This window comes from Molossus molossus, unplaced genomic scaffold (genome assembly GCF_014108415.1).
Source record: "Molossus molossus isolate mMolMol1 unplaced genomic scaffold, mMolMol1.p scaffold_m16_p_3, whole genome shotgun sequence".
Lineage (NCBI taxonomy): Eukaryota > Metazoa > Chordata > Mammalia > Chiroptera > Molossidae > Molossus > Molossus molossus.
The window spans coordinates 24,469,350-24,481,828 of record NW_023425366.1 but is presented as its reverse complement, the minus strand read 5'-3'; the positions used below and the strand labels follow the sequence as shown (position 1 = coordinate 24,481,828).

The following is a 12,479-nucleotide window of genomic DNA, read 5'->3' as shown; positions in this document are numbered from 1 at the left end:
TTTGAGAAACAAGGTTATTTGCTGCATCTAGAGAAATTGGAAGAGATATTGAAAATGTGAGGAGAGAGGAAAACTATAAAGTAACTACCAGTGCTATATATACTTGTTTCAGTTATTCAAGGTTTTTTTTAAAAGAATAAACACATTTGTTCGAATTCTTCCAGAATTTTGTACTGTTTTGGCATAGTCCAATTAGTAAGCCCTTGCATGTATTGACATTTTATGAAAGTAAGTAAATAAAAAAAAAAAATAGAATGAGTAAATATTATAATTGCTTCACAAACTTCTCCCCATGTGTAGAACCCAAGAGATTTGAATGTAGTTGAGGGCAAGCACAAATAAAACATGGGCCTTGATGATCTTCTTTTTAAAATCCTCATCCAAGAACATTTTTGCATTTATCTTCAGATAGAGTGGGAGGGAGAGAGGGGGAGAGAGAGAGAAACATCAGTGGGAGAGAGACACATTGAGTGGTTGCCACCCACATGACTCCAACTGGGGCCAGGGACAAACCACAACCGAGGCATGTGCCCTTAGCAGGAACCGAACCCGGGACTCTCTGGTCTGCGGGCCGATGCTCTAACCGTTGAGCCAAACCAGCCAGGGTGAGCCTTGACGATCTTGATGACCTGAATAAACACATATATTTTCCCTAATAATTAATCCAAGTATAGGCACATTTCATGAATTAAATACAATTTTTAAAGACAGTGAATAAAAATGTTGGAGTAGCATTTTTAAAGTGACAATTCAAAGTGACAATTTCTCTCACCTTGATTATCAATGAGTTTACCCTAATTTAAGGTGGCATTCATCCTGTTAATATAAGTTAACATAGTATTTGTTGCTTGTTACTATAATATAGCAACACTGCAAAAGATGAGATAAAAAAAATTCAGAAAAGGAAAAATAACAGAGAAATGTAGATGGAGACCACATCATGTAAACCCAAATCCTAAGATGCATGTAATCTTGACTGGTATATAAGCCAATACATTTTTAACAACTTGCATAATTTTTGGATACTTCCCAGTAATCTATTACATGAGAACTGATAACTAATACACGGACACATACATATATAAACACATATGTCAGAAATATTTTATTTTATTATTTTTGATCATGCTTAAAGCAATACCAATTTCTTTGTGAGCTAAGAAAAAAGTGCCAAAGATAATGTTTTGCCTGCTAAAGGAAATTGCTAATCTCATAAAATTTTTGAAAGACAAATTTTATGTAACGAAATAAGCACATTGACAATAGCAAAATAATGTACAGATGCTGAAGGGACTTAAAACCACCCACTCTGTAATAAGGTTTAGTATTGCTAGATGCAGCTGCTAAAATAATGATGATAATAATAATAATAACAACCTCCATTTAAAAGGCAACAAGGAATGAATTCATAAAATCTAAATTTAATTTTCATCACCTGAAGTTAATAATAGAAGTAAATTTGAAATTTTTGGATCCTAATCTTTGAATATGTTTACCTGAGAATTGAAAAAAGACCCTCAAGCAAGATTCAATGAATAAAGACAATGGAAACATTGGTGACTGGCCTGAGTGATCTATATAATAGAAGTAGAATAAAAGCGCAATGAACTGAAGCAAATATTCATGTCAGTGCAACAACATGAAGTTGTTAGTGTTTAATTTGTGAGCTCTGGTGACAGCAGAGTCTTCCAGGCTCATCACATGAACAAATAATGTACCATCTCTGGACTTGGGCTCCTTTGGAAGTACAACTGTCATGCGAGCAATGGATGATACACTCTCGTTATGGTGTATTGATCAGGTGGAATCAGTTTTCACTGTCAGTATATGGAACAAGAAGAAATAGGATGTTTTAAGGAAATGGGACATGTATAGCTTAGTGATCACTGAATTGTGCAGTGAGTGATATATCTGTTGGGCAGTTAAAGTGGAGAAATGGAGGGTAATGAATATTCATGTTTATGAAAACATTTTCTTAGCCAAGTTCTATGTGACAAGAAAACTGCTAAATGTTTGGGAATTCTACAGTTAACCAAAATTAAAACAGACCTGATTCCTAGACTTGAGATATTCACAATCTAGTAGAGATGAAAAATACAACAATAAAATGCAATGGGTAGTGTATTTAAGACTAAAATGTGATAGAGCTATATTTAGGATGCATAAAGTTAGAGGCTAGAAGGAAAGAAGCAGTACAATGTGCCTGAGAAGTTGGAAAAGATTTCACAGGTGTGAGATTTGAAATAGTTCTTTAAATAACTGCTTGTAAACACAACAAAATGACTAGAGGGTATTAACAGATGAAAGGATCACAAAATTATCTAAACAACTTGGCCAGTTTGAGGACCTGTGTCTAAAATGAGATATACATTTTTCAGAGATTAAGCTGAGAAGAGAGAGGGCCAAGTCTTATATTCAAAAGCCACAAAGTTTCGTTGTGGAGTTCATTTCTGAGGAATCAGGACGTGTCTACGTGTGAATGTGCATGCCCACAAGATTAGAACTAAATGGACCTATGACCTAAATCAAACTGTGATCAGAAACGGTGATTGTTAAACTTAATTGACATTATTATCACATAGGTCAGTTGTTCTCAAACTTTAGCATCCATGAGAATCCCCCAGAGAGTCTGGGAAAACCTAGAATCCTGGGTCACAACCAGTTCCTAACGTGGAAGTGCCCAGCTATTTAGTGAAACAATATTCTGTGTGTTTCTGTGAGAATCTTTTTTTTTTTATCCTCACCCGAGGATATTTTTCTATTTTTTTTTTTTTGTACAGATAGAGTGGGAGGGAGAGAGAGGAAGGGAGAGAGAGAGAGAAACATCGACGTGAAGGGACACATCGAGTGGCTGCCACCCGCACGACCAACCAGGGCCGGGGACAAACTGCAACCGAAGTACGTGCCCTTAGCGGGAACCGAACCCGGGTCTCTCCGGACCGCAGGCCGACGCTCTAACCGCTGAGCCAAACTGGCCAGGGCGTGTTTCTGTGAGAATCTTTTCAAATAAGATTGACATTAAAATTGGTAGACCACAGAATAGAGGAGATTTTTCTCTATAATGTAAATGGGTCCCAGCAAAGAAAACATACAGATGGCAAATAAACATATGAAAAGATCTTCCACATATATGTCATCAGGGACATGCAAATTAAAACAAGAAGATACCATGATATACTCTTTAGATGGGCCCCTAGTACAGTCCCCTGTTTTCAACAACACTAACACCACCAAATGCTGGCAAGGGTGTGGAGCAACAGGAATTCTCACTCATTTCTGGTGGGGATACAAAATGAAACAGCCACTTCGGAAGACTATCTGTTGCTTACAAAACTAAATATACTCTTCCCATATAATCCAGCAACTGTACTCCTTGATACAAAGTAGTGTGAAACATCTTTCCATACAAAGATCTACACATGAATGTTTATTGCGACTTTATTCACCATTGCCAAAACTTGGAAGCTACCAATGTATCCTTCAGTAGGTAAATAAATAAAATGTGGTGCATCAGATAAGGCGATATTATTGAATGCTAAAAATAATTGAGCTATCAAGCCATGAAAAGACATGGAGGAACCTTAAATGTATATAACTAAGTAAAAAAACTCCATTTGAAAAAGCTACATACTGTATGTTTCGGTTATATAATCTTCTGGAAAAGACAAAACTTTGGAACCAATTAAAATATCAGTGGTTACCAGGGGTTGGGGTGGAGATAGATAAATAGGCAGAGCACAGAGGATTTTTTGTGTAGTGCAAATATCCTGTATGGTATTATAACAATGAATACATGCTGCTATACATCTGTCCAAACGCATAGAATAACAAGCATTAACACTAAGTTGAACTATAGACTTTGGGTGATTATGAGGTGTCCATGTAATTTTATCAATTATAACAAATATAAATAGATCCTTCTGATGGGGGATGTTGATAGTGAAGGGTGCTAAGCATGCATAGGGTTGGAGGGTATATGGGAAACTCTACCTTCCTCTCAATTGCTATGTGAACTTAAAACTGTTATAACATATAATTCATTTCAAAAAAGAATAAAATGTATTTTCAAAACAAAATATACTAGAAAAGGCACTGATAATGTGGCTGATGTTGAGGTTAAAACTAAAAAACAGTTGTACATGGAAGAGCCTCCAACATATTGAATAGGCACTTAGGCCAGGTGATCAGTGCATGACTGTGAAGTTTTCTAAACACAGTCTCACCACATGGTTGTAAAATCTTAACTAGTGCTCATTCTGTAGACTTGTTTATGATTAGAATTAAATTACATTTTAGTATTGCTCATTCAGGTGTCTCTAAGGCTTTCTTATTATCACCTATAAAATTCAGGATATTACAATTTATTATATTCTTTTACTTAGTAGATACGTATTAACACATTTCCCATTTGAAGTACTAGCAAATAGTGAAATAAAAAAACTTAGTAAAGCATATATTTAAGGCATTACTTAGGTAAAATGGGGCATTTTCTTTGGTGATGATTGCACATAATACAATTTTCATGATATATATGAACTCACGTATATCGTAAATCAGTTTCAAATATTTTTTGAACGGAGGTGAGATTTAGAGCAGTCTAAAGTATAGTTTCTGATCAAAACACCACCAGACTTGGACTTGATGTTATTATAAAATAACTTCCTATTGTTTCTGACAACACAATCATCATCTTCAAGGATTCTCCGCTTCCATGTTATGTACATGAAACTTCTTTCCAAAGAACTGCCCAATCTTTTCTGGATTTTTATAATATTCTTATTACCTTTTCTTGGATTAATCCATTTATTCCTTTTTTTTTCCAACTAATTTTTAATGAACCCTTAGCATTTAACTGTCATTAAATTGTCCTCAGGTGACAAAGAACATGCAAATGTACACCTATTGATTATTTTGAAAATGAAAATTAACCAAAATGGTCACAAATGAACCCACTCACATATTCTTTATAACACTCATTTAAAAGTAATTATTGAATGTTTCCTTTCAAAGAGAATTTTATGTTGCAAAATATCTGAATGGAAGCCATTAGAGCTAATTTTATAGACACAAAAACATGAAAAGTAGAATAGAAAATACTAACATTATATAATTATTGATTTGTTTCAAAGGACATTATAGAAATGCATAAACCACAATGAACTATCACCTATACCCACTAGAATGATTATAATAAAAAAGATACATAATAATAATAAATATTGGTAAAAATATAGAGAAATTGAACTTTTTACTGCTGTTGGGAATGTAAAATGTGGCCACTTTGGAAAATAGACTGGTAGATAAGTTCACCAGATGGTTAAATATGATTTCTGTATGTCACTCCTAGATGTATATCCAAGAGAATTTAAGACATGTCTACACAAAACCTTTCTCATTAATAGTCTTACTCTTCATATTAAGCCAAAAGTAGAAACACCCATATGACTATCAAGTGATAAATGGATAAATAAACTGTGGTATATCTATACTATGGATTTTTTTTTTCTGCAATCAGAAAGAATGAATTAATGACACATGCTATGATATAGATGAACTTTGAAAAATTACACACTTAGTGAAATGAGCCAGTAATAAAGAACCACACATTATATTATTCTTTTATATGAAATGCCAATAATAGGTGAATGCATTGCTATAGACTCTTCATGTCCCCTCAAAATTCATATGTTGAAACCTAAACCCCAGTTAATGGTATTAGGAGGAGGGCCATTGGAAAGTGATTAGGTAATAAGGATGGAGGCCTCATTAATGAGATTAGCGTTCTTATAGTAGAGACCTCAGAGAACTTCCTTGCCCTTCTGCCCTGTGAGGAAGTCATTAAAAGGCAGCAATGAATGAAACAAGAAACGGGCCCTCACCAGACTCTGAACTTGCCAGCACCTTGATCTTTGCCTTCCCAGCCTCCAGAACTGTGAGAAATAAGTGTTGTCATTTAAAGCACCTACCTTATGGCATTTTGTAATAGCAGCCTGAACAGACAAAAACATCTAGAGTAGTAATTTTCAACCGGTGTGCTGCAATAATTTTTAAAACATGTAGTTTCTGACTGTTTAATCGGGGACACTGACCTTTTTTTCCTTAGATTGTCAAATAAAAATATTACAACAGTCAACACAATAGCTGTTCCATGTCAATGAATCAAAAGTATACGTAATTTTTTTTTGTCAGATTGGCATAAGTTATAATAATTGTTTTTGGTGTGCCTTAGAATTTCAGTAATTATTTTAGGTGTGCCATGAGATAAAATAGGTTGAAAATCTCTGATATAGAGAAACAGAATCTGGACTAGTGTCTTCTAGGATAAGGAACATGGAAGAGTGTACCCTCTGTGGGCAAAAGGAAAAAAAGCATAATTTCATGTTACATAGCACTCTTCTCCAAGGTGAAGTGTTCCTAATTTCTAATATATGGATAGTTTTATCGTGAATACACAGAAATGTTTTCTAAATGCATACATAATTTCTACAAACAATTCTAGACAGGGGGTAATCTAGACTTTGGTTTATCACTTGATATGTAAGGGAAGACTTCATTGTTATGACAGTAAATCTATTTTCTTAGTTTCATTCTAATTTCATTTGAACACTGTCATACACAACTTTTTAAACAGAGATAGTTATTGATATTTATGCTTAGTTGTTTTTTGTTTTTTGTTTTCTACTGAACTTAGGTATTAACCAGAGTGCATCATTCTGGATGAAAAGGAACAGGAGTCTTCCTCAGCTATGTCTCACACACTTCTCTCAAAGAGGGGCTAGGCCTGCCTGTTGAAATTGCAAGAGTTACTAGTTTATAGCACATGTTCTAAATGATAATAGAAGCTTGACGAGGGGTATTATATTGATGAAATTATTCAAGAACAATAATCAATTTTCTTTTTTTCCTTCTAAACTGATGTATGTGAAATATTATTTTAGCTCCTTGATGACTTAATTGTAAGTAAAACATAAGTACATGACAGAGGAAGTGTCACAAGTAGAAAAAAAAAAACATGAGGACTAAGTGTCCATGACGTCAAATTTTCACCACTATGCCAGGATTAGAGTGAAGGACAATGTATGCAATTTATTCATTGTGTCTGACAATGAGTAAAACTGTATCTAATACATTCTGTTCACTCTCTTAGATCCTGGCATCAAAAATAAAAATGGTAAGAGACCTGCTTATGAGAAAATCTCAGTATAAATCTTTAGGTACAAGTGACATCTTTTCCTTTAATACATAAAATCAAGTCATATACCATTTTCTGAAGCAGCAACTGTGATGTTGTACCATGGAGTTTCTTCTCGATCAAGAACCTTTGTAGTCTTAATAGATCCAGTATTGGCATCAATATTGAAAAATCTGTCATCTTCAGCATTGTAGTCAATGAAGTATCTAGACAAGAAAATAGAAAATATTTTTTACTTAATGTTATAATAAAAAGCATATAACTGAAGCAAGAGAGGTATTAAAATAAACATATTCAAATATTTAAATATATATAATTTCTATATTTGGCTCTTAAGATTTGATTGGTAACTTTATATTTGCATAGCGTTCACGTCATTTTTTTTTTCCATCTCAGTTTGTCCTTAATGGTATGCTTAGTTTAATTACTAATTAAAAAAAAATACCTACCAAATTCCATGAATAGAATGGTAGACAGTAGAAACAGTAATTGATAAGGGAGAGAAAAAAATTACTGCTGGGAAACTTATAGTACAACAGAAGAAAAAAATTAAATACATAATGAAAGTTCTCTTTGCTATATGTACAAACATTTTAGGGTAGAAGGAAATGTGAGAGACTAATTCATATTAGAGTTTTATAATAGCTGAGGTTTGAAGATAAATATAAAATAAAAATCAAAACATTTTAATTAATTATTATTGTATGTCCATCACCTAGCACCCTTTTTTAGGTAAAGAATGAGAAATGAAATAAAGGGCATGGAGGTGGCATTACTGGCCACCATCATCTTCTCCAGTTGATGTAATTTGTCTGGGCTCTCTCACCTGAGGGGTGGCCTCCAGCTTACTTTGGCAATAGAATGATTTGAAAGCACTGATGTCGTTTGCATCTAGGGTTCATGAGACTTTGTATGTTTCCTCTTATTCTCTGCCACTAGCATACGAAGTACATGCCAGAGCCAGTCCATTGTTCTCAGAAGGAAGATGAGAGACACATGGGAAAGTTGTCCCAGTTCAGGAGCCCCAGCCTGGGGTAGAACTAACTACCTAGTAAATGAGCACGTGCGTGATGGAACCCGAGAGATAAACAGAGCCAGCAGACAAAAGCCAGCCTAGTAGAGCTGATCCTCAGCTAACTCACTGATGCACACACTTTCGATATACATTACTTGTTTTTTACTCTTGAGTTTTGGGGTTTAACATTATTCAGCAATAGTTAACTAACATAAATGTGAATAAATAATAAACTAAACAACCAAGTGTTCTAGAAATGTTGCAAACCATAAAGAAAAAAGACTTCTTTCCTCCCCTTAAATCTCTAATACTCATTCCCTTTTCATTAGTCCCAGCTTAAACAACATTGTATCTAGACTTGAAGAAAAAAGTCAACTATTATGTGAAAAGTGTCAGGGGAAGAATATTTGAATACAGAAAACCAAAATGCAAAGATCCAACTTAACAAAAAAGTTTGACTTGCTTTAAAAACAAATGTATTTTTCATAGTAGCCAGCAGAATGAATTAGGTTGGATGACAAACAGTAGTACAAGAAAGTAGTATAAGAAAGTTGTGTCACACAAGGTAAGGAGTTTTACTCTTTAAAAAAAGCAATGGTGAGTTAAGCCAAGAGCACGTACCTGATCAGCGTTGTGCAGGAGGAGGCCAATCAATGTGTCTCTCTCACAATGTCTCTCTCTCTCTCTCTCTCCCCCCCTTTCTCTCTCTCCACTCCCCTCCCATCCCCCTTCTACTCTATCTGAAGATATTTGGAAAAATATCCTTGGGTGAGGATTAAAAAAAAAATTAAAAAGCAATGGTGTTCCTATATCAGAATTTATTTATGTTATGAAAAAAATCACAGTTTATACTTTAAATCTTGAATTATAGAATTGTAAAAACAGTTCAGAATAGAAATTATGCCATGTGGGGCAAAGGTGGGGAAAAGGAAGGAAATAGAAACATGTGTATAAAATAATGCTAAATATCAGATACAACCTATAGAACTTTTTTGTTGAAGTGGCAATTGTAAAGGGTAGAAATTACAAATAACTCAGTTTGTGTGTATTGTCTGTGCGTGTTAGGTCTACCATGTAATTGATAAGTCCATTTACTGAACTGGATAAAGAGGTAGGGGAAAAACTCTAGTCAGCAGAAAAATAATTTGGGAGAAATCAATCATTTTGACCCATTATGCCTTAGATGTCAATTAGATAAGCATGTGTAATAAAAAGCAGAGAATTTTAGACATAGGTGTGAAGTTCAGGTGTGTTTTTTGTCTTTTTTTTTATCCTCATCCGAGGACATTTCTCCATTTTTTTGTTCAGATAGAGTAGGAGGGAGAAAGAGAAAGAGAGAGAGAGAGAAACATTGACGTGAAAGGGACACATCAAGTGGCTGCCACCTGCACAACTCAACCAGGCCGGGGACAAACTGCAACCGAGGTGCCCTTAGCGGGTACTAAACCCTGGTCTCTCTGGACCATAGGTTGATGCTCTAACTGCTGAGCCAAACCGGCCAGGGCTCAGGTGTGTTTTTTGAACAGGAAATATAAGTTTGAGATCTATCAGCCTAAATTTAAGGTAATGGGAACGTATAATTTCATCACAAAGAGAACTGTGAGAAGGAAGTGAAAGATTTGAGCACTACAGCACCCAACCTTTTGAGTGGAGAGCAGCTGGCATCTATGTAAAAGGAAGTGCTGGCAAAAGGAGAAGCCAGCCCAAAGGAAGAGAAAAAGAGGGAGAGCGAGGCAACAGAAAAGCCAGGTGGGCATCTTTGGTGAATTCTGTTGAGTGAGGTTAGTCAAGGTTGATTGGATTTAGCAGGATGAACATGATTGTTTAACTTGAGAATAAAACTTTCAGTGAAATATGAAAGGATGGGAGTGTTATTACAGTGGATTCAAGAGTATATTGAATGTGAAGATATGAAGCCCGTGAGTCATAACACTTTGTTGGACATCATTACCTGAAATAGAGATCAGAAAAATGATGCCTTATGTCATTAGAGAAGTGTGTTCAACAAAGTCATTTTTTTCTGGGACTGGAAATCTTAAGCATTGTTTCTCTTAAAGGAAGTGATAATTTTGAGAGATTGAAATATCTAAAAAGGGGTGGGTTCCAGAGCACAAATATGAGAATATTCATTAAAAGTAACAGAGACGCTCCTTCCATTTCAGTGCGAAGAAAAGCTCAGAAGTTGGGTATATATATATATATATAGAATAGAATAGGTAATTGTGGGGATGGCAATATCACAAAATTAATCTTACTTTCTGGAACAGAGTATAATTGGAATACAACCCCATGCCTCTCATAGACATTATGCATTAACAAGATATATAGAACATATTGCTAAGATGTGACACCTTCTAACTGCCTGTGGATACACATGCCCAAACCTGGCAGAAGACATACCACCACCATGCAGATTAAGACTATGGAACGTTCCACTAAAATCTAGGAGATCATTTAGTGAAAATAACACACATAAAAGGACAGGATATATCACTTGCAACTCTGTGATCAAAACAAGAAATTGACTGTTGTCCATTGATTGTTCTAATAATAACTACGTTTTAATTGAAGGAAGTTCAACATGAAAAAGCAATTTAAACAAAAAGTATTAGTATAAGGCAAATCGGTCTCAGAGAAGAGACACCAGGTTCAAACACTACAGAATAGTGGGGGAGAGACATGTCACTGGGCTTTTCAAATGATTAGGCCACGGCACACTGAAACTGATTTACTCTTCCTTGACTTGACTTCATATCACAAAAAAACCTTCTCCCAATATGTCTAACCCAGAAGCCCACGGCAAAACTGATGAGGGCTAAACTGCTTAGGAGATGTGAGAAGTTTCAATGAATGAAAAGAATAGCATCCCTTGAAATATAATCAGTCAGCAATCTGGTTATTATGCAGGAGTGGGCAAAAATATTAATAATAATAAATAATACCACACTTAATAAGTAAATAATAAAAGAATAAATTCTGAGTTTCATGCTCACAACTGTAAACTGACTTTTTCCCACCCCTGTATTATCTGAAGTTAGTTTCCATTTGGGGGTACTCCAGAGGACAAGTTTCTATATCCGAAAGTTGGACCTGAAATTGAAACTTATTACTCGACATGAAATTTTCCTGCAGCAACCAGCAGAAAAGCTCCGGATTATGTTTCTATCAATACACCTCTTTGAAAATGGCACATCATGCCCAATTTAGGAATCTGATTACTTCAGAACTGTCAGTCTGAAAGAAAATGGGAGTTTCTTCCATTTGTAAGCTAAATTAGTAACCAATGAACATAGACAATAATACTGTGAAGGGGGCGGGACAAGAGCAGGTAGGAGGGTGTATATGGAGGAAAAAGAAATATCTGTAATAAAAAATAATTAATTTGTTAATTAATTAATAAAAAATAATCTGAAAATATGTAGTTTTTTAATCAGAGTAATCCCCTCTCTTTTACACACTTTACACAGAGCTTTGTAATGTAAGAACTAGTATTAGTGCTTAAAAGCTTTTAGAATAAATATTATTTAAATTTAAAGAATAAAACCTATATTTAAATCTTTCTTAAATAGTTGGTATAGTGCTAGGCATAGGTCCTCTGACTCATGTTATTTTATTTTTAATTTTCTTTGTAACCTAACACCCTTGAGAAATCTTCAACATAAGGGCTAGATGTCAGCTATGTTTGAATACGAAGAGTTTTATTCATGGAGTTGCAATTGAATTTCAGCTCAGGGAGAAGTAAATAATTTTGCTTAACTACCCTTGGATTTCTGCCTAGCCATAGAAATAAAAACTCAGAAAAAGGAAAACAAATATATTAGAAAACAGAAACTATTCAAAATTATATTAGGAGATTCAATGTATAATAATTTAATGCTAACTATTTAAAATGAAAAAGTGGCATTGGCTATATTAAGCTGTTTATCAAACAATAAAAAATAGATGACAATATTCTCAGTAGGTAACTTTCAAATAATTTTTATAAGAAAATTAATTTATTTCCTTTTACAATCTTTCAAAAAAGTAAACATAACATCTTAATACTTTATTAACATATATATATGTATGTGTATATATGTACATATATATATTTTTTGTGTGCAAATGACAATATTAATTTGATATTATGAAAATATCCAGTAAATAGAATATCTAGTAACCATTTGGCAGAGGATATAGATTCTAAATTGGGATTAATGGTAAAACTTAAAAAATTAGAGATTTGAGAAATTTTATATTCTAATCTATCATTTAAAAAATAAGCCAGTGTAA

General features: G+C 34.2%; 1 protein-coding gene across 3 annotated transcripts in view; it reads right to left on the bottom strand.

Annotated features, from left to right (window-relative positions):
- CDH18 (cadherin 18) overlaps positions 1–12,479 on the bottom strand; it is a 419,127-nt gene that overhangs the window by 43,732 nt on the left and 362,916 nt on the right. For all 3 annotated transcript variants that reach the window (XM_036280557.1, XM_036280558.1, XM_036280559.1), the window contains one exon: positions 7,262–7,398. In XM_036280557.1, coding sequence (XP_036136450.1) covers positions 7,262–7,398 — 137 coding nt within the window. The remainder of the gene's footprint in view (positions 1–7,261; positions 7,399–12,479) is intronic.